This window comes from Hippichthys cyanospilos, chromosome 1, assembly GCF_059441005.1.
Source record: "Hippichthys cyanospilos isolate Australia breed blue-spotted pipefish chromosome 1, RoL_Hcya_1.0, whole genome shotgun sequence".
Lineage (NCBI taxonomy): Eukaryota > Metazoa > Chordata > Actinopteri > Syngnathiformes > Syngnathidae > Hippichthys > Hippichthys cyanospilos.
Genome location: NC_142369.1, coordinates 24,592,295 through 24,618,905, shown reverse-complemented (window position 1 = coordinate 24,618,905; position 26,611 = coordinate 24,592,295). Strand labels below are relative to the sequence as shown.

General features: G+C 42.6%; 1 protein-coding gene across 1 annotated transcript in view; it reads right to left on the bottom strand.

The window, feature by feature from the left end:
- Nucleotides 1-326: 326 nt before the first annotated feature.
- Nucleotides 327-26,611, bottom strand: part of setbp1 (SET binding protein 1) — a 46,486-nt gene continuing 20,201 nt past the window's right edge. The window contains exons 3-7 of the mRNA XM_088434097.1: nt 13,236-13,648; nt 10,822-12,747; nt 10,542-10,746; nt 5,898-6,951; nt 327-1,352 (exon numbers count right to left, since the gene is read on the bottom strand). Coding sequence (XP_088290223.1) covers nt 850-1,352; nt 5,898-6,951; nt 10,542-10,746; nt 10,822-12,747; nt 13,236-13,648 — 4,101 coding nt within the window. The 3' untranslated portion in view covers nt 327-849. The remainder of the gene's footprint in view (nt 1,353-5,897; nt 6,952-10,541; nt 10,747-10,821; nt 12,748-13,235; nt 13,649-26,611) is intronic.

Here is a 26,611-nt window from a genome sequence, read left to right as displayed (position 1 = left end):
GTTTTTGGTTATAGAAGCAATATGCAATGTTCATTGTCTATAGTACATCTATTGAATGAAGTATACTGAATTCCAGTACATGTCTGTGGGGTTTCCCGTTGGCAAATCGAGGCAAGCGAGAGTCGAACTTATGTCTATGTACAGCCTAGTACGGTCCCGTCCGCCATATTGCCTTAAAGTCAGCGCCCAGGATAAGTTTGAACCTCTCTTGCATGGTGGTAAACCTCTAGATTGGCAGGAGGTGAAGGGGAAAAAAGGGATGTGGGATTAATTTGCAAGGCTTGACCCCCCCCCCCCCCCCCCCTCCCCAAAAAAAAAAAAAAAAATCCCTACTAAGGAGATAAGGTAACACAGACGCGACACAGTAAGAGCGTAAGAGCAAACACCAGGAGAAGTACAAGGGTAAGGTGGCTTAATTACTGCTGTATTTTCCTTGACAGGGTCCCTCAGAAAGGTAGAAAAGAAGCTGAGCTGCACAGTTTTGTGTGAATAATACCCCCCGCCCCAAACCCCCTTTGCTGGTAAATGTATGGCTCGCGCCACATTCTGATACAGTACCATCAAGTTCCGTACACAGGACCGTATCAGATACATCAAGAGTCACATAATGTCCTACACTGTCATTAGTACCACACAGGTCATGAAAACAGATAGTGCCATATGAAACGCAGGTCCGAGGAACGCTCAAAAGGCCGTTCAATGTTCAAACCGAGGGCCGGCACGGCAAGCGTACTGACCCGCGTCCTTCGTCAAAACCAAAGTGCACCAAGGAGTCAACCAGATTAAGGGCACTGGATCTGATAAAGGCGAAACTCCTCCTCATGTACGGAGTTGCTCTCTCCAGCGGATCTATTGATTGGAGGGAGCCCACAAGTTGTCCCTGCCGTTACCCTTGCCCCTGCGTTTGCCACCTTTGGCCGGCGAAGGCAGAGACCGGGCTCGATGAACCACCTTCTCGATGGTTGCCGAGATGGAATCGTGATTGGAAAACTCCAGGGGCTCGGGGCTCAACGTGGGCCTGACGCTCTGTCTAGCTGCTGGTTCATCACACCTCTCCAGAACGGGCATCCCCTGAGTCCTTCCGTCAGCTCTCTTACCGGCGTCCAACCCGCGACCGCCGGCCCGGTTCTCCTCCCTCCCGTTGGCCGGACCCGATTCGTCATCCGGCGGCTGTTTTCGGGGCCGGCCGGGTCGTCGCTTGATAATGTTGTTTCCTGTTTTGGCTTGTCGCTGCAGGCGCTTGGCACGGAGGATCTTCTGCACATGTTCCAAGTTTAAAGAATGCATCCTTCTCACCTCCTTCTGGATCTGTTCCACCTCTCGGCGCTTATACCGCCGCTTACCGGGAGCACCTGCAAGTCAAAACCAGTAAGGTGAATAAATAGAAGGACAAACTTCGTAAAGAATCCTTTATGAAAATGAACATCCTCTCCAAGGACAATTTTGCTCATGGAGGAGAATGTCTTCTAGTTTTTCTCTTTGACTTGAAGAGCTTCCTGCTAATTTTGACATATTCATGCGGGCCTTTGAAAGCCCAGCTGAGGCAGTAGAGCGTATCCTATCCTGTAATTGTCCGCTTGGGAGCAGAGAGGAGGAAACCCACAGAAATGTCTCCTTCAAGCATTTCCTATGTTGCCACACAATCGCAACCTTGTGCATCTGGAGCAAAGGCTGCCAAAAGCCATCCAAAACACACAGTATAATTAACGCTGCAATTTCTAATTTCCTACTTGATTTCGGTAACCTCTTTCTGAGCTTGGTCCGTCTCTGTCATCCTTTTTGTTTTCCATCTCTAAGGCCCGGCACCCTCCCCCTCCGTCTGGGCATTGATTCCAGGATTCAAAATGAACCACAATCAACACGAAGGAAAAGCGCAATCAGCCGCTAGTCTCCAAGCGGCGTTCAGACAAAATGCTCTTCTCTATGTATTTTTATGTATTTACTCCGGCTTCTTTGAAGGCCTCTATCTTTGCTTGTGAGCTCTGAAAACTGCCTAAATCGATAATACTTATCACATTTTGGCAGTAAGGATGTAATATATTGAGTTATTTATATTTTTGGAATATTACAATTACCAAGACTTGTACTGTGTTACCAAATGGGAGCACAAGTCAAATTTTACCATCAAATATAAATTTGACATTGTTTTACAGTAATACTGACTGATAAAATCACTCGATGCAGGACCTCCTTTCTAGCTTTTGAGCTCAAGCCCTAACACCTAAACATAATCACCATATAAGCAGGAACAAACCAAAGTAAAGTTGAAGGCATCGTTTAGAAAAGGTAATAGTGATTGTGGAGGCACTGTACTATAGGTCTGTCCCCATATTATCTGTCATGTTTTTGCATCATCATTTTGATACAATATGTTAACGCAGCCAAACACTCCACCGTGTGAGCAAATTTGCAAAACTCTGCTTTTTCTGAGCTGTTGGTAATAGCTCTCGCCTCAGGGCTAAGTCGGCATGTATATTAGACGGCAGTGAATTAGTTTTGATAAATTGAAGTAAACCTATTTGTCTTTGGTGCACTGAAATGTGTCAGGCACAAAGGTAAAAGTGAGCGGATTCACTACATCAAGACCTTTGAAGAAGAATTTGGGAAGCTGACGTAACCGCCGTTGTTTGCTTTGGGGACTATGAACGTCTTACGGTGCATAACATTGAGAGTCCTGAGTCCCATTCCATGATCTTTTACTACTGAACTAAGTTGGAGGAGAAATAAAGTGAGCCCTGAACACCCTCCATTTACATCTCTGAGGAACATCACATTCTATTGTTACTTGAGAATTCAGGGCACACAATGAAATTAGTCTAATGCAGAAAGCAATAAGTATCAAGAGTTTATGAGCTGTACATGTTATCAGCTCAACTGAGCTCTGCCTCACACACTACAGGCATGCACGCTGACAGACACATGAACACACACACAAAGTGGATGAAATTTATGAGCTGCATACAGGGAACATAAAACGGGTGACCTTCAGCAGTGCGAGGGTCCATATAGCGCTGACGACCTGTTTCTCTGCGCGATAGGAAGCCCCTCGCTACGCACACATTGCAGGTTTGATCTTTGACGACCGTTGTTTTATAAGATCTTTCTTGGCATCGTGACTAGGTGTGAACATGTGACTTGAAGGAAATTGGCATAATTAATTCAGTAGAGGAACCGCATTAGTGGAAGTATGTATGAGAATCATCATTGAAATGTGCTGAAGAATTACTCGTAAAACAAAGAAGACGAGCTAATGTGGAAATACTTCCCAGCTTTACGCTTTGCAGTGTTTAATGTGAGGTTCTGTGCTTGCATATAGCTGCCTACATGCGTGTGTGTGTTCATGTACATACACGAACATGCGCTTGTATTTTAATTGGACTAAAGCTGTGAAGTGAAGCAGTAAGTCATGCTAGAGGAGGGGCAGAGGGAATAGGAAAAGGAGAGGGTAATGGGGGAGCAAGGGGGAGGGAAGACCTGAAAAAAAAAAGAAAGAAGTTGGGGGGGGGGCAAGAGAAGTCTACATATGGATTTGTGGATTCCAAACCATCGAAGTAAAATAATGGGGGAAAAGAAAGTGTAAAAGGAGGACAGAATGCATAAACTGGGAGGGAGATATGGACAAGAAGATGTACTGGTTTGGGGGGAGGATATATACACACACACATATTTATATGAGTGTGTGTGTGTGTGTGTATATATATATATATATATATATATATATATATATATATATATATATATATATATATATGTATATATTTTTTTTTTTTTTTTTTATGAGTCATCCGTCCTGGATACCCTGGGGGTAGTGGTGGTGGTGGAGGGGTATTTTAACTGAGCCCTTGCCTTCTCCTCTCCGCCACTGGACTAGGCCCCAGTCATTAAACCCCTGGCTGCCAGCCAGCTCTTTTAACACAGGCAAGGGCTTTTTACGGCGTGTCTGTAGAAAATAAATCACACTGTGTGAATAATATATCTCTGGCAGAGGCATTGGCAGGAGCAGAAAAAGGGAGGGGGGTAGGAGAGATTGGTGAATTATAGTTGTCTCCATCCATGCATTACGTTCTCTCGATCCCAAGCCAGATGTGCTCTAAAGCAGCAGAATTCAGAGGGTACCAAAAAAATGCACATTACTCTGGTTGTCGTAATTCTGTACAACAGCCCCACTTTAAATGCTTTTAAATCAGGTTACAGTACATTTGTGTATTATGCTGCCATATTATTTTAAGTTTAGGGAAGCCCTGTCCGCTCAGAAGAACCCTTTTAATTAAATTGCTGCCCTAGCAGAGAATTAAGGTACTACAACAACTAAAATGCAGGAAATTGCATTAGACATCAATTATATTGGCGGTTACACATGCATTTAAGAAGAGGTTTTCAACATGTACCCACTGCTCTGTTGGTGGTCTCATCAACAGACAAGAAATCCCCCGGTGTCACTATCCCACATAATTTACACCAGGAATGATTAATACACATCCATTAAATCTGTGATCCACAATCGAGTTAAACATTAAATGATTCAGACACTGGCTGAACGCTGAATGAATTTGTATTGTTGATTCAGTGAATAATCTGGCAATGAGACTAAACATACATAAGACTCTCACAAACTGTTGAAATGACATTACAAATCAAATAGACGTTTGTCTCTTTTTTTCATAAATAATAATTGAATTGTGTTGTGTTCCTGGCGGATTTGAGGACATGCAATCATACAAGTAATGTATTTATTGTGAAGAGTCATAAAGGGACAATGTGTAAATATTACACATTTCAAACATTTCATACATTTAAATAAGATGTAAATAAATGCTGTGTTCTATCAAATCGTTTTTTTTAATATACTGTATATCATCTTAATCTCGTAATTACTAATTCAATTACATGGGGAGCACCGCTCAGAAGGAGGCCGTCATGTTTGTTTTAGCTACGGAAAGAAAAGGAGAAAAACCATCGGCAACATAATTCAAATCACGTTTTGGATGTCAGTTTGTGTCCTGTGTGCAGCCGAGCGAGTTTCAGGTTTGTATGCCAATCGCAAATAAATGGGTGGCGGGGGTCCTCCACGCAGCACAAGTGCACGAAGGTGCACAACGATGGGTTTGGGAGTTAGGATGACTACTTATTCTACACATTTGAATTCTCCCACTATAACAGAAAAGAAAACGCCAGCAAAGACATGGCGATACGACAAAAATTTACCATGGAAAGAACGGCCAAACAGAACCGCTGTGGTTTATGTTGTTGTACCTGTTGTTAATCGGTGTGTGGCTGGATCGCTGTCCTGCATTCTGCTTGTTTGGTAAGAGTTGTGCTTGGACTTAGAAAAAGTGTGCAAAGTGTTGGATTTTTGCCATGGAGTGCATACAGTACAGCGACTACATCAGTTGTCATGTGTCGGTGCCGATGGACTTCCCCCTTCCAGCTGTGGCCTCCTTGATTATGTCTGCGACGCCCGTGATAACTCCCCGGTATTGACATATTCGCCCAGATTTCGTAGATTCCACACTATTGTGCACGGAAACCAATAGTGATTTGTATTTGTATTTGCTATGCTTCCAAAATATGGTCTCTCTAAAACACTGCAGAGCATGTACCGCATTCACCTAACATCAGAAAACTGCAATTCTTAATCCTACGCCCAAAAAAAACCAAACAAATTCTTATCAATTCCTAATATAACATTTCTTAATCATTGTTTTCTTTTGCCATTTCCATCTATAACCCACTCTCAAAAAGTAATTTTGACTAAGAAGGTGGCTAGTCCAAAAAAAACAACATTTGAAGCTGACAACAGATTTGGCTGTGAAGTGTCATGGAGTGATAAAGTAGCATGCCGTGTAATGTAAGTGCTCAAGTTGCCATTATCTTAATGCACATTAAGTGCTTCTTACCAGAGTGAGGGGGGCTGGCGCACTCTTTCATTTGTACTGGCTCCTGCCTGGCAGCTTGCAGTGACATCAGACCTTGATCTCCAAACACAGTAGGCCTCATCTTTCTACTCCTTGAAGCGCACTCCTTGTCCTGTGACCCCAAGAAGAGGAAGGAAGCTGATTCCTGCTGCTGCGATTGGCTGCTGTAGCTGGTCATGACACTGCTCATTGGCTGTCCAGTCTGACGCAAGCGGAAGTGGGCATCAGAAAGCGAACGCGAGGACAGCTTTTCCGACTCGAACATCCCAAAAGAAGATCCCAGGCTTGAGCCTCGATCATTGGGCCTCTTTTCCTGATGCTTTGAAGGGCCCAAACTGGATGCGTCGCTAAGCGTGCTGCGATGTGCATTGGTCTTGGCTCCACTGAAAAGCCCACCCAACTCTTGCCGGTCTCGCGGAGAAAGCAGAGGCTCGTCTTTGTGCTTATGTTTGTGCTTGTGCTTCCTCTTAAGGAGGCGAACAGCCCCAAGGCCACCTGCGTTACTGCTGCCGACGGAACCCAAACCGTCCCCTATTGCAGAGGACCCCTGGAGTTGACCACTGATGCCGCGATGCTTGACCCCTGGCTGGAGTTTTGAGTGTCCACTGGAGTGGAAAGTCTTGGGAGGGGGGACAGCAGGTCTCATAAAGGGTGATGGGGGGACATGACCAAGGGAGTGGTGAGGCAGGTAGAATGGAGGTGCAGGGGGGAAATAGCCTAGGCTTAGATGGGGTGCGTAAGGCATGGCGTACGGTGCTGCATAGTAATTCCCCCCTGGCAGTGGATAGCCATATCCTTGGACAAAAGGTATTTTCGAAGGAATTGGCTCGCTGGCTTTGGCCGGACGACCCCGTCTCCTTTTGGCTTTCAGATCAGCACCTCTACGAACATACGGACTGGAGTCACAGGGGTAGGTGTCATAGGTGACCGGGTAGTAATGATGAAAGTTGAGGCGGAAAATAGAGGGATAAGGATTCTGAGGGTAACATGTGTATCTTCTGTGAGACACTCGAAGCTGCTGGAGCTTTGACACGACCTAGAGGCAGGGAGTTGGACAGGACAAAGAAAATACATATGAGACTGTATATCACTTCACGGAAATTGTAAATGGAATGCAAAGCTATGGTATTTTTCTGACCTTTAGGCTCACTGTATTAGAAGGTGCTATATCAAGGAGCGCGTCTACGTATTTCAAAACATTTTCACACATACGTATGGTGCACCAGGTTGTAAGTGGCATGTTCAATAGTTTATTCTACTTGTACAGTCATTTTTTATTCGTTAGATTTGGCGCTATTGTGCTAGTACACAAGATATCATATAGAACCACATGCCTTGCTTGCTTTTTTTCACTGCGCAACTACATGGGGTTGCTTTGAGCAATGGAATCCTACGACAGACATAAAAACTAAATTGACATCAAGGATTTATTAAGACTTTGGATAATGCTGAATGTTTTCTTGGTTTACAGTTCGACGGCCAGATACTCGTCAATTACCATTATTGGACCTACAGTAGTTTGCATGGTATCAACAGCTATTGGAAGTTGGTTGTGTTCCCTTCGCATCTGCACCACATTATGAAACTAGGAACATTGGAAACTAGCAGGTAACATCTTCCAAGATAATTATACACAGAACAGGTGGCTCGGTGGAGCACTGGTTAGCACGTCCACCTCACAATTAAGGGACCAGAGTTTGATTCCAGCTGGCTCTACCCTTACAGTGTGAAGTTTGCATGTTTTCCCCGAGCCTGAATGGGTTCTACCCTAACCCTAACATTTACCACTTCGGCTTTATCCCACACTCCAAAAACATGCATGGCAGGTGTATCGGACATACTAAATTGTCCTTAGGTATGATTGGGAGTGTGGATAGTTGTTCGTCTCTGTGTGCCCTTCAATTGGCCGGCAACCAGCTCAGGGTGTCCCCTTGCCTCGTGCCCTTGTGGCCAAAATCAACCGGGATAGGCACCAGTAAGCCTGCAGCCCTTGTGAGGATAACCGTCTATAGATAATGGATGAATGGATGGATATCATACACAGAAGCAGAGGATAGGCCTAGTTCCGGTATGACAAAAACATGAGCGCCATCTAACGATTAGAAGCTCATGAGAACGAGAACAGAAATGTAAATGTGAAGGTAAATTGAAAGGAATTCAACTCATGGTGCCACAGAGATTGTTCATCATTCCAACACAGGGAAATAAGGGTGGTCTTTCACCCTCTCACGATTTAATTCGATTCTAAGTTTTGAGACTAAGATTCGATTCAGAGTGGGTTTTCGATTAAAAGGATTTTTGACTGAAAATGATTTGACTGACAATTATTTCTGTTTCAATCCATATATGCGCAAAGAATCATCATTATCTACTCCAGCTTGCTTTGCAAGACAAAATGACAAAAAGAGACTAAGGGCCACTGTTTTACTTTTATTAAAGAAACTTTATCACAGTATTTTAAACTTTTCACAGTAAATCTATGCATGAATGATGAAATCACACCTTTGGCACATTGGCCTTTTAATATCTTAAGAAAAATGAGTTTGGGAGCGACTGATTTCTAACTTGGAAGTGAAACATCTTGTTGACCGAAACCTAGGCGCTCATTGTGTGGCTGCCGCGCCCACTTCGTGATGATGTTCTGAAGCCAACCAGCCACGAAGCAATAGCAAAGAAAAAAAACTAACATAACCTTGTGATATGTAAACTTATATGTGTAACAGCGATTTCAAAATGTTAAGAAATTCAAAATTAGATGTGGACAGTACTTCATATCCAGAAACCTAAAAAGATAGTCACAGAAGAAAAATACCCCATCGAGTCGCAGTCTTTGTTCAACTTTAACGCGCTGTATAAATTCATCCAATGTACACGCTTCATTTCTATACAATGAAGCCACCGTGTACTTATAGCTACGGCCTCACCATCGGAGGCAATTGTGCAAAATGTGCCAGCTTTGGTCTGTAGTTTTATGACAAATCCACTCTTGCATTGGCGAGTTGCACAACTCAGTCCTCCGTGAAATGATGATGTTCACAAACGCCTATTGGATGTTAAGCCGTGTGCTCCCAAGCACACATTTTCACCACTTCAACATGGTCTACACTAAAAATATTTAAGTAATGAGTGAACCATTGTTTACTTGGCCGACTTTATGAAAAATCTCTTCTCCCCAACTCTGATGTAAAATTGAAACTAAAAATAGGCTCAGCTGCTCGGGAATATGTTTTTATGCTGCACAGATGGTACTGGGGTGGCGTAGAGACGCTACAAGAGCCTACCTGGACCATTTCAAAGTCATTGTACCTCTGGCAAGCCATTTTTATCTGCTTGAGTGGGGGGCGGTGCTGAGAGCGCTGTATAAGCAAGTAATTCTTCACCAAATGCACCAATTAAGGAAAATCACACTGGGGAAGTGTAGGCTGAAAATTTCAAATTGTAACATGATTAAAAGCTCCAAAAAGTTGAATTTAGAATCATAAGGAAAGTGCCTTTTTCCACAAAAACTGCCACTCTATTCTTTATTTTGAATCATTTTATACCAACCGCTAGAATGGACGACGGAAGCCTTGTTATTTGATTAGGTCGTGTAAATATGACTCAATGGACCATTTATTGCAATTAAGTAATTTCACTCATCATTCTTCTTGATATATGTCAGCTCTTTTACAGAGTTAGCACCAAGTGGTATTGCTGGAGCTTTGTGCCAAATAATACGATGACAGCGTAATTGACTGATTTCTTTGCACCGTTAATCATTGATTGTGACTATGACTTCTTAATAGAGGGTTGATGTTGGTGGAAACGTGAAAAAAAATGAGTGGTGAGGAAAGCTAGCTTGTAGCAATCACCTCAGTGAAGGCCATCCCCAAAGGGTTAGGGTTAGGGTTATTATTTAGTGTGTTTATTTTCAAGTTGGCCTTTGCAGCATGCTGCTGGTATGTAATGTGAAGTTGCTGTTGGGACATTTATATCCATTCAAAATTGTAGTAAATGAGAATCTGGACTCTTTAGTGAATCCGTTTTTTTCGGCATACCTCTATTGGAAACGTGCAGCCAGAAACATTTAGCTTAGGTCCTGTCCGAGCGCAGCATTAAGCTAGTAGGTCTACATAACCCATTAGTCTCGGAGGAGGACACATGAATAACTTTGAGAGTGGTGTGTTCAGAGTGCCAGAATGTGCTTCACCCATGTTAATTACTGAACAAAGCCTGTGTTCGAAACCAGTAAACAGCTCATGTTTGAACCGTTTCCATCTGGACTGTCTGACGGACCGATGCCGTGTCCTCAGTAGGAGGGAATCGGTACTCAGTTTTTGGTGCACACGGAATTTCCGAACAGCACATTTCAACAACGCTGTGAGTTTCAAACTTATTTCCGAAAGCGCCCTTAGTTCCGTTATGATGAAAACCAAGACGCAAGCTAGTGTTTAGATGTGGACGAGAATGAGGAAGCCAAAGTAATAGAATGGAATTTGAAGTAGTGACGACAATCTGAAATGCTAAGATCCACACATAGTTGAAGCCCGCCGGATTCCAAAGTATGCTGTCGATTTGTGAGAGTATTTTTAGAACTTAAGTGAGCCGTAAGGTAAAAAAAATACAGTAATAAAATATGTGGCCGACCTCTTCGAGTTCAGACAGAAAGTGAAGATGATCCCGGCTTTGAAGACACTTCCTCTTACGCCGATTATGTTTTTGCTTCTTCTCCTGCTGAGAGAAGAAGTTGTCCACAGCAGTTTGTCGTTCACTTCGAGCTCTGTTTCCTCTGGCAGACACGTCTAAAGCGACAGCCTCCACAGCTTCAAACCCGCACAGATCAAAAGAATACCTGGAGAAAGGTAGCACATCATTGAACAACAGCACCACAATGTATTTGTTTGCTAGGTACGAAACAGTGTCCCACCTGCGCCGAGAGGCGGAGCCTTTCTCCGTTTGATCCGAAGTGCTGTTGTTGTCAGTCCCAATCCCACTGTCACTGGGAATAGTTTCCTCACTGTGAGATTCACTGATGGGCGACAAGGTGACCTCCTTCACTGATGCACCTTCTGAAAGCTGGGAGGGGGAATTAGCCAGAAGGCGCGGAGGTGACAATTTCCATCCCCCGGAGAGAAATCCTCGAGCTAAAGGTTTTGGGGGCAAGGCTGTGATTGGCTGCAGACTAGGCATAGTGGCATCAGAATGGCTGGTTCTCATTGATGGAGCGCTGGAGCTGGGAGAGGAAGTGGTGGCAGGGCTCTCAAAGAGACTGGATGTCACGGCGGGCTTGTCCTTGACAATTTTCAGAGGGTTAGAGCCTTGTGTTTCAGCTCGGGGTTTACGGCCTCTCTTTTTCCCGATGTAGATGGTTCCTCGCTTGCTGACGTTGATCTGTTTTCCCAGCCGAGCCTCAATGGTTGATGCCATGGCATTCATAGCAGAGGTAACAGGTGCGGAAGGAGATTTCAAAGAGCTGTTCTTAGTAGAACTTGACAGGATCTCATTCAGGATGCTTTGCATCTTTCCAAGCTTGACCTTATTTACTGGCTTTGAATTGCTCCTGCCAAATTTTACTTTTTGACCACTGGATTTGGAGCTGGTTGGCGTTGACACCATTTGTTGTAATGTATTAATTCCTGTGTTTGGTGGATTAGTCTTCGTTCTGCGGTTGGGCCCGGCAGAGGACTCTTGTGCTAGAGGGCTCGGAGGCGAGTTGGATGTTCCCTCATGGATGGTTTCGACAGTAAGAAGAGGTTGTTTTTTGGGGCGTCCTCGTTTTCTTTTGACGGGCATGTGGACGGTCAGGCTGTCAGTATTTGTATAGAGTGGACTAGAAGGCGTGATAGGGAAAGCCGACGGTGGGTCAAATACAATTGATGGACTACTGCAGTTGTCTCTCTGGGGTGAAGTGATGCTGTTTTGACTTTTTGCTTTCAGGTATGACCATCTGTCCTTAGTCTTGCTTGATCTCGAGCTGACCGCAGAGATGATGCTGTGGCTTGGGCTGGGACTCAAGCCTGCCCTTGGTCTGGGACTGGGGCTAAAGTTCGGCCTAGGTTTGGGGCTTAGGCTTGGACTTATGCTTCCCTTAGGGCTCGGGTTGGGGTTTGGGCTCGGGAGTCTGGGGCATATGGGGAAGTTTGGTTTGCTGACGTTAAGGGCAAGATCTCTTTGTTTATGGGTATCGGTACTGTTCTTAGGACGGCCCATCGGGTTCTTTTTCATTCTGTTCACACTAAATGTTGATTCTGGATCAGTCCCACACCTTACAGATTCAGCTTTTTCCACCCTGTCTACTCTTTCTTCCTTTTCTCTTTTGTCACTTTTGTCCAGCCGTTCGGTTTTCTCTGTGCTGTCAGCATTGAGCTCACTCTGACTTGCGAGTCTGGAATCGATTTTGTGACTCTCCGGCTTATGTGCAACTTTGGGTTCTGGAGGTTTATGCTGGTACTTCTCTGCAGTGTTAGAGTCTTGCCGCTGCAGGGATTGCTCCTCAACAGAAAAGGACTCATCTAAAGAGGGCTTTCTCCGCCTCTTTCTTCCTTTTCCATCCTCTGTCAGCATGGATGTCCCTCTGTCCTCTTCATCCCCTCTCCTCGCAGTAATTGTTCGCTCCCTTTCATCCTTCCTTCTTTGCTCTCTTTCTTCATGAAACTGCTCAGCTGTCTCTTCTTGTCTGTAGCGCTGCCTGTCTTCTGAACTAAATGGGCTTCCTGTTTCTTTTTCGGACTGTCTTCCCCACAGCGTGTCAGCACTATGAGGATTAGAGAGCATCTTCTGGGAGTCCTTCCTGCCATACTTCCTCTTGATGTTCCCAAAGAGCTGTTCATTAACTTCCTGCAAACCTTTCCCTCTGAGTAAAGAACATAGAACAGTACCAATGAGAAAATTTGCAGGAGAAACACTTTTTCATGCTCCGCTGTACAATGAATAGGATTACGGCAGAAAATGGGATTATCGTGACATTAAGACATCAATCACAGTCATGCAAACAAAATGACATTGCATTAACCATGCTCTCATTATTTTTGAATAGTATGAGCCAAGCATTTAGAGGAAAGCTATTATACGTCCATTGGGTTTTATCACGCTTAGTAAAAGTGTGACTGTAAAATCCAAATCTAAACCCAATAAATACAATACATGCATGAGTAAATAAAATAAAAACGTGTCTCTTTCAGAATGACTCCTTCCAACCATCTCAAGACTTTTTCCGCAAGAAAATTAAAAGGTATTCATGTGTGAACGATGCCTAATCGAATTAGTCGAATCAGATTGATCTGACGTCACCCCTTTGCTGCTTCGTTACGCGTACAGGTTGGGGATATATAAGGCAAATACCTGCTGAGAGAGGTGAGGTTGAGAATACTGGCATCGGTCACGACTGGCAACTGAAGGTCTGGAGTCAAAGATCTCTGTGGAGAGTGGCTTTGAGTCACAGTTCGTGAAAAAGGTGCATTGGAATCCATTAGGGAATTTGCACTCCTACTGGCTCCCATTAATTCCATGGCTGAGTCAGAATCTGTAGGGTTGGCTGGAGAAGCTCTGAACGTAAGCCAGTCTGGGCTGGCTTGATGCTGCTGAACATGCTGGAATTGTTGCGTGGGGGTGTGCTGTAGTGCTTGCACAGGGGAGAGAGTGGGTGCAGGAAGGAGAGTGTTGCGAGGCTGGTGCTTGGGTGGAGAGGGATCTCCCAGTAGCTGCAATAGGCCTCCTTCTCTCTGCTCAGGCATCCTGAATTGACGCTCGTATGTCTGTGGAAACCAGAAAAGAAACAATGAGTGGTTGCAACATTCATCATAACAACGTCACGCAGCAGAGGAGGGATGGAAATAAAAAGGGATGTGATAACGATAAGTGACCATTTAACAATAACAATTTCCCCTCTTCAGAAGATTAGGCTCCACAACAAGATAAGGACATTCAGTTCACATATTGTGAGTACGTATTATTGTGTCATTGACTTGTTGTGCTCTGAGATTCTTCTTTTTCACTACAGGGCGGCCTCACTGAGGCTTTTATTACAGCCTGTGTGCATGAGCAGACCAAACAAAAGGCTTGTTTACAGAGCAATTAAATTCCTGTGGCAAGGATGTTGCATGCTGCGAGAGTTGGGTTATGAAGGGGGGGTGAAGTCTGACAGCACACAGTGTGTAAAAGCCAGTTGTGGAACTCAGCTGTGTCCTTGACTGCCCTTTCCCGTGAAGCATGCACACCTATAGTTATTTTATCCTCATCATTACTACCTCCACCGAGGGGGTCCTGTTTTCATTGCTGTTTGTTAAAGCAAGGACTCATATTCATTCATCTGGCAAGACGGGACATTCATTTTGCTTAACAGTGAATCAGTGAATTTGCTGCTGATTCAAATTAGTGTGCTGTGTATTTTCAGCCACATTTTGTTGGTTGTGCAGACGTGTTCTATGTACTGCACCTTACTGAAGAAAGATTGCTTAAAATTTGATGAGTTTATCGTAGAGCTCTCATTTCAGAGCGAATGGCAATTATTTCTCAAAAATCTATTATAAATGTATGAAACTGAAAATTTAATGGATGTTTTGCTAGCCAGTTGAAAGATTTTTTTCTATTTTGTTAGAGAAATTTTAAGTAATAAAAAAAGAAATGTTACGTTTAAAATCTATTTTTGGGATTCACTTAAATTACATTAACATTTTTAAACAGCATTTGAAGATCACATGTTTAACTAAGCAATTTTTGTATAAGTTTTGTTTGGGTTATCATTCTGTAATTTTTTTCTGCCTGCTTTGATTGGCATTTTTCTTCAGACAAAATGTTTATATTGCTGCTGCCATCATGGTTTCTGTAAGAAGGATGTCCTGCTATGTTTGTTTTAGCAAAGAACAATATTGCAGTGCATTTTGCAGTAGCCCCAAAATCTAAAGACCCAACAGTGGCTCCAACTTTCGCTACAAATTACAAAATCATCACCTGTAGAGACTTATCGATTATATGATACACAATTTGAAACAGCCATCCAGCCAATGACACAACAAAGTCTAAATTCATCTGGACAGGCGAATACAACAAACAGAGCTGTGGATGAAAATGGTAGGGAGCTATGACTAAAAACTTGCTAGAAATATTCTACCAAAAACAACCGAAAGCACTGTCAAAGAATTCAAATCGATCTTTAAATACAATAAACACACAAGCTTAACTTTTTTGGAGCCAGGCTTCAATGTTTCTTCTTGTAACATGGAACACTAACAAACACAAGATGAGGCATGCAAACTCTACACAGGAAGGCCAAAAAGAGGTGGATTTGAAATCGGGACCCTGAGCTGTGATGCAGACGTGCTAACCACTACGTCACCGAGCCGCCAAAAAGGCGTATAATAAGAAAAATATTCTTATTATATTCTTATTATATATTATATTCTATTTTCTGTTTAAACCTATTGTGTGTAGCAAAAACATTCTTAAAAAAATTATGCTTATGTCATGGTATTAAGTCTAGCATTTTATTATTGATTTTTTTTTTTGCTCAAGAGATTCATATTTTTTCTCATAACAGGGTAACAAGAACATTTTGAATGCTCTTTTACTTAAGACCAAGGCCATTTTTTTAGTTTAGGGAAATGATAAAAAAAAATACATCTTATTGTAAGACAGGACTTCCTCATGAGTATAGTTTTAATCATTTACAGCAAGACACCTATGTTTTCCTGTAATTTAAGTGAAAATACATATTAGAGTTATGTCGACTTGAATCTACTGCATTGTAGTCATTGTTATTAATACAGTCATTAGAAAGTTTGGGGTTAATTCTAAAATTACAATTTTACATAGGTGTAACTTTAAGAAAAATATTATAATTAATGATTTAAGAAAATGCATCGTGTCAACCAAGAATGCAGGCAGGTTCAATCCCAACACCATTGTGATCCAAAAACTCAAAAATGGTACATCAGTGCAAGTCCACTTAAAATCAGAATAATGAGCAAACAGTTGGCCTTTCAGACGTATTTGCTTAAATCTGATTTGCAACTTGCTTAAATTGTTTTTGCACTTTGATGGTTCTTCACACCATTATGAAAAGTCTTGAATCGGTTATTTTGCCAAGAAAAAACTCCTTACTCCATTGGCAGATCTGCTAAAACAAGAAAATATGCCAACTTTTTTTTGGGTCCGTCATTTTTTGCAGTGTGTGATCTTTGTTTTGAAGACAGAACAAACAAAAAGATGACGAGCGTCTTGGATGAGAAGGCGGTCAGCCTTAAATTTCAGTCTGCTTTAAAATCCACATCTAGAGGACTTTCACAACTTGAAACTGGGAATGAAAAGGTTTGGCATGCTGCGTTATACAACAATACACAGCTTAAGGTGTCATGGCCGCATGATCAGTGTCTGCTGTAAGATGAGTAACGGAGCAGCGGACGGCCTTTGTGGTTTAGCCTGTTATTAACAGACTCAGTATGACGCAACAAAACACTGCTCTGCTGCGCTGCAGGGAGATGTAACCTAACCACAGGCGAGCCTCTCGGCATGTACACATTGGCACGCTAGAGCACGCGCACGATAGATGCACAAGTTTACGGTTTCCTTTGCTCCATCATTTACAAACACGAACATGTGCGCAGCCGGAGCATCGATTTTAATCAAGAAGCTTCAGTATCTAGCCAGATAATTAGCTTCTTAGCAGACAGATATGCGCACACAGCCAACTCGGAATATATAATACAGTCATCACAAAGTACTTACTCGAGGAGAAAGTGCTTATTTTCTGTATTTGAGCTTGCCAGTGTGTGGTTTTACCCCCCTTCCCTCTAAGGGAAGCGACACTCGGTTTGTACTCGCATGCTTGCTGCAGAGGCTGTTTATTATGGCCCATACTCTGAGCATTTGATAGCTGATTAACACAACATGCAAGCATGAGAACACATACTCACGCAAATACTGAGCAATATGAATGATTAATAATGCGAGAGCGTTTGGGTGCACATATGCATTCAGCAAGTACTTTGATGCAGAAGCAGTCATTCTCCTTTTAACCCTAATCCAATCCAAGCATTGGAACATGATTTCTGCATTTTTGCTGTAGACTGAAAATATTTTTGTCTGACAATAAAAAGTTAATGCTTCCATGTTGTTGCTGTCATCATGTGTTGTTAACTCACCAATGACGATTATTATGCTTCTTCTTAGTATTTCAGTTTTCCCAATGCATGGAGTATTTGTCGATCACAAGATAAAAAGTCACAAGTTGTTGTGCAATAAACTATTATTCTCAAACGACTGACCTTTCTACATTACGTATTATATACTGTACAGAAATACATACATACATACATACAGTATATACATATATACATGCATATCTACATATACACGTAGATGTATATTATATTTAATTTACATTTTATTGATTATATTTCTTTTTAGTAGTATTATTGTAAGATGAAGCTTCAGTTTGTTTGTTTTTTAAGCATTTTCACTTTTATGTTGTTTCAATAATAAATGTTTTCTTTTTATCAATTTATTAGGATTTGTGAACTAGGCTTAGTCTTAAACCCAAACATGACTTTACCTCTACTATGTTTCACAGTATATGTGGAGGGACAGAGCTGAGCCCGTTAAATGGAGTTGCCTTTCAGCGGGTTTGGTAATTTATGTCTTTTTGTTTTCTCAAATAACAGTTTGTCCCCAAATCATTTCCAGTTCATTTCTGTATTTTTCAGCAAATGCCAGCCTGGCTTGGTTTGTCCCCAAATCATTTCGAGTTAATTTCTGTATTTTTTTTTTAGCAAATTCCAGCCCGGCCTTCCTATACTTCTTGTTAATGAGTAGTTTGCATCATGACTATGTTCTGGTGTTGAAGTCTTCTGCAAAGAGAAGCGTTGGATACCTTCACGCCTGCTCTCAGGAGATTGTTGCTTGATGTCACTAACAGTTGTTTTTGGACTTCCTCACAGCTACTTCACTATGTTTCTGTCATCAACTGCTGCTGTTTTCCTTCATCTAGTAATTTTATGTCTCTCACTCAAGAAAACAGTGGTTTCTTTAGTCTTCAGCACATTCCAAATGGTTGTATTGGCTATGGCCAATGTTTATCTAATGGCCCTAATGGATTTTCCATTCTCTCTTTGACACGCATGCTTTTGACCCAGACAGCTTTCTGGTCTTAATGTTAGTTGTACCTCTATATGTAAATAACTGTATTTTACACTTTTAAAATGGTAATAAAATGTTGATCTCTTGTCTTGTATTCACCTTTTGACTCAAATGTGATCAGCATACAAAATGTGATCAGCCGACAGAAGGAATAGAGTTAGGACCCTCGCTATTTCAATATTTTTGGATGGTAATGTACTGTTAACCCTGGGGGTCGATGGACTATAAGGTGATGAGCATCTGATACGTACATACCCACAGTCTCATTTTACTTACTGCTGTAGTGTAATGTAGGCCAAGAGGTACAAAGCAACACAAAGATGGCCTTAGTTAAATGGATACTAGCATGTGCACACATACAAACGTAAACATGCTAACAAAACACATTTTCCCCACGAACCGCAAAGTGGCCACAGACCGATAATAAAGACAGCCCGCATAGATCTTGTTCTTCCCAGTGAGAGGGGAGAGAAATACAAGAAGGACACCCCCCACCCCCCACCCCCCACCCCCCTCCTGTTGAGGTAGATTTATGGGCACCAGTTCAGCTTTTTGTTCATAGCTTCCTTGCCTCTACCCTTTCCTCTATGTCACAAACAATGCGTGATTCATTTCCAGAGAAAACACACTCTGATAGTCACACAAATACCTGTGAATAGTTGTGTGGGTCTGGCAGCTGCAAGGACTATTGCCATGTGAGCAATCAACTACCATGCATTGAAAATGATGAAATGAATTGAAATGTATGACCACACAGTTTCTGGTGAAACTATCACAAAGGCGTTATGTCACTGTATTGCAGGCCAAGTTGTAATGTCACAGTGTTGATTTGCTTGGACGGTTCTGCAGATAGAAATGGAGCGTATCCTATGCCAAATAACAGTGGATCCTCATATATTCATGGTTTGGCATTCATTAAGTCACGGCATCTCGGGAAATTTTGGTGCCAAGGTGAGTTGAGGAGATTATTTGAGTTAAAAAGTTTTTTGCTATCATCATGTAAAACCCTCGTGTCAACGAAATACCGATTTTAAACTAAGGCCTTGTTCTTGCATACTGGCAGTAAATGTCTTCAATTTGTCCTATTTGCTATACGTGGCCGGGCTTTTTTTTTTTTCCCCACCAAAACCGAATGTTTCGAAACCTCCAACCAAAGTGGAGATTTGCCCAAGCCTCCGGTTTCGTGGTTGCATGTAACCAGCTTCAACCGGAGTTTTGCGTCATCGCGCTACTCTTTTTCCCTCCAAAGACACAGATACTGGTGACATCAGAGGCCAAGTTCTTTCTGATTGGACAGAATTTGGGGACACTGCTGCCGTCTAGCGCCTTGGAATGCTTGTAGGTGAATGAAACCGCACTGTGCTGGATTGGTATAGATTTCTTTAAATAAACAACAACGATGAGGGGGATACTATGCAGGTTTAACTAAGCCAATTACATGTAGACAAGGCCAAGGAGTGATTTGTCATCAAAGAAGACCACACAGGCATGGGGAGAGCATGCAAACTCCCTGTAGAAAGGCAGGCGCAAGTTGAAATTGCAGCAGATTGTGAAGCAGATGTGCTAACACCTCTTTACTGTGCCACCCGCAAAGATGACTAGAAAGTGCTTTAAAAAAAAGAATGAAAAAAGAAAATCTCCATTCTGCAATCCTGAAAGTTGCTCAATAAAAATAGTCTTAAACATATTTCATCACAGTTATGCGTAAAAGCACGGGTATGATCAGTTTCTTGGGAGCCATACCCTGCCTGTTTTCAATTTCTCGCTAAACAACACACCTGACTCAAATAAAACCTTATCAGATTTCCAAAGCGCTTCCTTATGAGCTGATTTGAATCAGGTATGAAGACAGAAGGAGACCCTAAGAACAGGCAGAATATGTCTCTCAAGGATCTGGAGTTCTCTACCTGTGTTAGAGTCTGCAATTAAATTCTCGCCAATATTTTCCCTGTCACTGCAAGTGAATGTTATCAAGACTCCTTCACTACTAATAATTGACATCTTATCAGCCCTGGAGAAAAAAACAACAACTTTTGTGTGTATCTACTTTTTGTTGGCATTTTGTTTTTTGTGCATCCTCCAGATTCTTATCAATGACAACCTACATCGCTACATATTTACAGCTTACTCTAGCTTTCCATGTTCGGATTACATTTCTGAAAACTGGGCAAAATGTTTCAAAGCTTGCTGGCACTCACAAATGATGCAGCTGAGATATCAAAATAGTTGAACATGAACAAAATAAAATGCTTCCTTTTCAGATGCTGCTTTAAGAAAAGTTGCAGCTGAGCTCTCTCAGAGTTGAACATGAAAAAAAAATGTTTAAAGTTCCAAACATTCAAATAAGAAACATTCATTTAAATACTAACTACAATAGTGATTTTACTTCTGGGCACGACAACATCCGTGGTGCAGCAAACAAATATTTGCCTAATTTCAAATGGCCATGTTCTTTTTTAGAAATAAAAGCATGTCCACATTGTCAGGGTCCAACTGTACTCTTAGGGAAGTAACTATTGTAACTTCTGTGAAAAGCACACGCTCACTGCCAACTGATGTCGCAGGGATGAAAAGGTGGACTTTTAAAATAGCAGCAAGAAAATGACTACTTGCATCTTTCATGGCATCAATGACCTCCGCTTTGGTTTTCTTGTAAAGTGCGTAAACTACTGTGCGACTAAGTTGATGTTGTGACGGGATCTCATACCGCGGTCAAGGGTGTCAGTTAGCCAGCGAAATCCACTGCCTTCCACCATCAAAAATGCTTTCATAGCGAGCCCGATGCACTGTGCACACCAATATCCCGTGTTGTTTTGGTATCTCTTGTTGCTTGCTCGTTAGAAGGCGTTTTTGAAGAGCTGGCTAGCTTCAGCAGTTACATCAATTAATTAAGTGAACAAGTTCTTCAAAATAGTAACCAGGAAACGTGGTGTCCATCTAGTCATTGTGTAGGTTCTATGCACTTTTCGTTCTTTTGAATCCCCCCACCTCCTTTTATCTTATCCGGTCCTAAATCAGTTGAAGCCTTGGTAGAGGCCTGCCCTCTCAGCATGCTCTTGTTTTGAAATTTGCCTTGTGAGGTAACCGCAATACCTCTGGCCTGCAGCAGGAGGCAGCAGCTTAGGCAACGGCACAGCAATCCGAAGGCATGACTGAAGTTTCGACCACTTCCACACTGCCAGATTGACATAATATGTATTCACTATAATGCTAAGACCACACCGAAAACAAACTTATTTGATGTGATCTTGCATTACACAGCACTTTCCCTTGAGGATTGAAGCCCTGTGTTGAGAGGTTAAGGGTCATACTCCTCAGCTAGGTCAACAACCTTTTTCCTCACACGTCTTCCTCTGGGTCAACACTGCAACAACATGCGCTGGTCTCACAAAGGCAGTTTACCACCCAAATGCTAAAGACAGATATGGAAGTGTGCAAATTCCCTCCCACTGGTGATGTAACCATCAGAGCGCAGTGGAGGAGGTCATGGATAATAAGTGACTAAAAGCTGCAATCGCCCAAGTGAGAGCCGATGAGTCTCTTGAGTCAGCATATAGTCTCTTGAAAGACGTGTGAAGGAAACACAGCAGGTGAAGAGAGCTGTGGATGTTCAGAATAAAGAAGCTGCGCTCCATTTTGCTCTGTAGCAGCCTATCCTGCAGTTTCTTTAAATTTCCACTCTTGTATAAACTCACAAGTGGAACTTTTGCCTCACGTAGAGCAACCCTGACTGCACTAATGCATACTGGGAAAGAACACCCTAGTGAACGGGCACACCCAGATCTCACGACTAAGCACACACATGCACACGTATACACAGGGGCAAGCCACACACACTCACACAGACACACAAACACGCCGCCCTTCAAATAGTTTTTCGCAGCCCTTTATTTGGCAGCATGCCCGGTGGTTAGAGTGTTTCATTTTTTCCTGTGTATGGAACTGGGCAGCTGTCCAGACAGACACACAAAGAGGAGAGAGAGAGAGAGAGGGGGGGGGGGGGGGGCACAGAAAAGGGGTAAAATAGAAGAGGGGTGGGGGTTAGTGAAAGAATGAGAGGGAGGGAGGATGAGGACCAGCAGAAAAGCAAGAGTTTGCCTGAACATTTGCAATTTGTTCCCACTGACACCTTATCAGGATATTATCCCCCACTGCCCCCCCCCCCCATACACACACAACACACCGTTGTCTCCCACTACCCAAGTGGCCTTGAGCCCCACCCCCCTCCTTTCATCTCATCCCTTCTTTTCTTACTCGCTTCTCTCTTTTCTGGATCTGACCACTCTTTCCCTGTGGGAACTACCACCACCTCCTCTTCTCTGCCACCCCACCCCCAAAACCCCCCACCTCTCTCAAACTCCATTCAGAGTGCCGTTTCCCTGTGATCTGTGTTTCTGACAGCTACACGCACACGCACGCACACACACGGAGCCCCTCTGCAAACAAACACCATGAATTCTAACACAGCTTTGTATCCGCGGCACTTAAAAACTGACTGGGGAGGCAGGAGGGGTGAGTGCAAAGAAAAGGAGGGAAATGTGATAGAGAGAGAGGGCTTTGGCACTGTGTTGATCTTACGGTCACTCTCACAGAATGCTCCCCCCTTCCCCTCACGCACACACACCCAAACACGCACACACGCACTGCCCCCCAATTTCCCCTTCTCTCGTTCTTCCCACCAGCTCTCCCGGGAATAAAGACTGCCATTCATGCACCCGAGGAGACCCACAGTAGGGTAGAGAAGAGAGGGAGGAGAAGGAAAAGAGGTTTGGGGTGGGGGAATTGGTGGTGTCAAGGTGGGACACAGAAGATCACTGGGATCAGGGCGCAGTGCCATAAAATTGCATGGATGCGCGTGCATGCGTGTTTGCGCCGCGGCCCAAGACAAAGCTTCACTATCTCCGATCTGGTGAGATTGTGCGCCAGCCAAAGCATCTTCTGGGAAAGTTAGATGGGAAAGTTTGGAAATGCGTCTCCATTCAAAACCTGTTCTGCTCTGCAGCAGAAAAATACTTCATGTGTGTTTTGGTGCAACCTTCACATTTTTGTAAATATGGCGTCACACACTTCGCCTTTCCTGTTTTCCTTATTTCAACGTTCAATCTTGAGTAAATTTGTCCCTTAGCTTGCTGCAAAACAGAAGCCAGATTTAATGCACAGCAGTGGGTCTGCAATAAAATATTCCCTCCCACACTTACAGCGGGAATACTGCATATTGACTTGCTCCTAAAGATAGCAACAAAGCACCCGGCTCTTCTTGTCACACTGAAATGAGTCAATCGAAAGAAAAGCCTGTGATTGGCAGAACTGCAGCGTGTCATTAAGACCAAATTGGAGGTTGTCTCATGCGCACTAATCACGCACACATTTACATGCTACACAAAGTGTACATCTAATCCCTGCTATTAGATTTAATGACGTGTGTGAGCGTGCACGTGTGTGCAGGCGTATGCATGCAGGGTTTGTGAGAAGCCCAACAATAGATAGCAATTTATTTCTTTCATAGTCAATGCTGAGATCCGAAATAAGGAACTATTCATGCACTTGTTCATCGCAGAGTATAAGTAAACATGTACTGCCACTCGCACGCAAGCACTTCATCTATGGTGAAGCAAAATCAATGCAAGTGTTTGGCGATCTAAAAGAATTTTGCACTCACAGCGCAAAGGAACGCCTTGCAACCAATGAGATGACTTTTGTACAAACACCCAATGATATGACTTTTGTGCAAACGGAAACAATTAACAGCCAATGAGCTGCCCTAAATCCTAGGGAATGAACTTCCTGTGTGGAATGATGGGTAATTCAAGACAGAAGCTGTGCTGAGATTAAACACTTCCTCTCTGACAAACAGGGGTCTCCAAGGCAAAGCTGACCTAACTGATTACTTATTCTCATGCAATGCATCACTGTCTTGTTTGAGACACTTCTGAGTGTGCGCTTTGACCTTTAGAAGGAAAAAAACAGCAGCATTTTTAAACTATTTTGCAAATAATATGCACATTTTGCTGTGAGTAACCTCATTGCCTTTTTCCTATCTGTATGCTATTTTATGTGCAACAGGTGGAACTATACCCACTAAGATTAATGCCACTTTAGCAAAACAAAAGCCTGAAGAGTTAGTTGAGGAACTAAATGCGTTAACGGCCACATGGCCACTGGTGGATTGCAGAAATCCACTTGGCGAAAGTGGATGATGTACATTAGGGATTTATGAAAAACTATTTATGCCATGTTCCTATTTAAACATATTTTATGGGGATAGCTCTTCTGGTGCTTGTTAAAAAATGTTGACAAACAAAATAGGTTAATATATGTTTTTGTTCCCATGTTAATTTCTGATTAATATTGAATTTTTCTACCTGCTGTGGAGTGAAATTGACATCATAATGCTCCTTGCAAAAGTGATGGGACCAAAACCAGCAATCAGGTACGAGCTGATCTCATGAAGACTGTGATTTCAGTCTACAGCAGGTGATAGTCTGGGACAAAATGGTAGCCGCCTGAGATAGATAGAACCGGGTGGATTTGTCTGTTTAATCCTTATTCGACAAATGCAATATTGATTTGAATAACATTTGAAATGTTTTATTTGATGGTCCACTTTACGGCCCAACAAAATGTATAATATCTGTTATAAAATTAGCAATGGCCACTTCACATTTTCTTGATCGATTGTGGGACAAAAATGTTGCTGTCGATACATTTTTTTTTTCCTATGGAGAAGAGGTCTGTCACTGAAGATTTAGAAAACTACAGAAAGCCTCCATGAAGGCGAAAGAAAAGACAGCTGGACACAAATAATGGTAATAAACTTCTGCCTAAAGTTTATTTTCAGTGACCCAAAATATTTTATATTCTATTTTTATTTTTTTTCAAATACTGTGCTGCTGTGGAGCTGACATGGTCTGAGCAGCACTGGCAGAGCTCAAAACGTGCTGTGCTGAATTAACAAGAGCTATAATTGATTATGTCAAGGATAATTCCTCTCTAAAAAAGTCCTTAGATGATCCCCAGCTTGTCAGTAGGAATGGCAGCGGGTTAGAGAGCCAATGTAATGACATCCTCTGTGACAGAGTGAATGGGCAAAGTGAGACACAATAGTCTTAACCAATCACGCTGCCCGCCTCCCCTCAGGCCCCCTCACACAAACAATAAACGGCTTTGTGTGGGGCTGCACTCCACTTGCTTCTACACGCACACGCACAAGTCTGCGCACACAGATGCGCATACATGTATGCATACACACACGCGCACACACACACTCTGAGATCACAGCATCATCTAGAATGTTTCCATCTCCAGCCACCTCTGTGCATTTTAAGGAAAATCCGTTCGTCCAGTTTGCTAACCGCCTGGCCCTGTGCACAGTGTGTGTCTTTCCCTCCAAGGCTGGGCACATGACTGCAGCTGCCCCCTCATTCCCTCCTTTAGAACGGCTCCCCTTCATGTTGTAGGTGAGAGGTCACATGGAGTGACATTCCTCTCAGTCTGAGAGCAAGCAAGTATTGCAGCCAAGTCGGGAAACTAGATAAAGAGGGCCAAAAACTCAAGGGGCCAAAAGACCCAACAGAGCAAAGCAGGTAAACGATGAGGAGCACAGGGGATTTGGGAACGTGTGTGTGTTTGTATGCGTGCGTGTGAGTGTATGTGTTCTGAAACGGGCCACTAAACACAAGACTCTAGTGGCTCTTCCCTGCCTCATAGAAACAGCTGTTTGTTTAGTCTAAGCAGCCTCAAGGGACGAACACACAGACAGAGGGACAGACAGACACAATTACAATCATTTATTCATGTCCATATTCATGCTTTGGAGACAACTAGCATAAACAAACACTGGACTACTGAAGGATTATTTTTTAAAGTCTTGTAGTAAAGCAACAGGGAAGTTGGGGGGGGGGGGGTTGACTTACATTAATGTCAAGTACTGTATACTCATTCAGTCAGATACATTATGTTTTTGTTTAGTAGGATTACACAGGGCCTACTGAAAGGGATTCCACAAAACTTTGTGTGAGAGTGAGACATGAGCACAGACAATTGGAGACTTAAAATAAATCTTTTTTTTTTCATGTGATTGATGCCATTCATCTTTGATGGGCACTTGGCAGTGGGGAGAATTTCATAGTCAATAAACCATTGTCCATTGTCAATACTTAAAAAAATGTTTGACAAGGTGGAATGATTAATTGATAGCTAATTATTTTCAACAACTCATTATTTTTGATTATCAATTCATCATTTAGAGACCAAAAATGATCAAAATCTTCAGATTTTAAGCCTCTCAACAATAATGAATATTAATAGATAAGATTTCTTCAGTGCTTCATGAAACACACTGATTATCATTGTCTCGATTAAAAATGAAACATCATGCTTTTATTTTTGAAACAATGAGTGGAACAATTTTGCCAATATCAAACCTGTGACCTAATCATAAAAAAGTGTGCACTCTTTGCATTGTCTAAAACAACTTTGACCGAAAAAAAAAGCCCTGTTTTGCTTTAAAAGGAATGGTAAATAAAACACCTTTGTTGTTTTACATTAAATTCTTTGATTAGGCAACAAAATAATCAATTATTAAA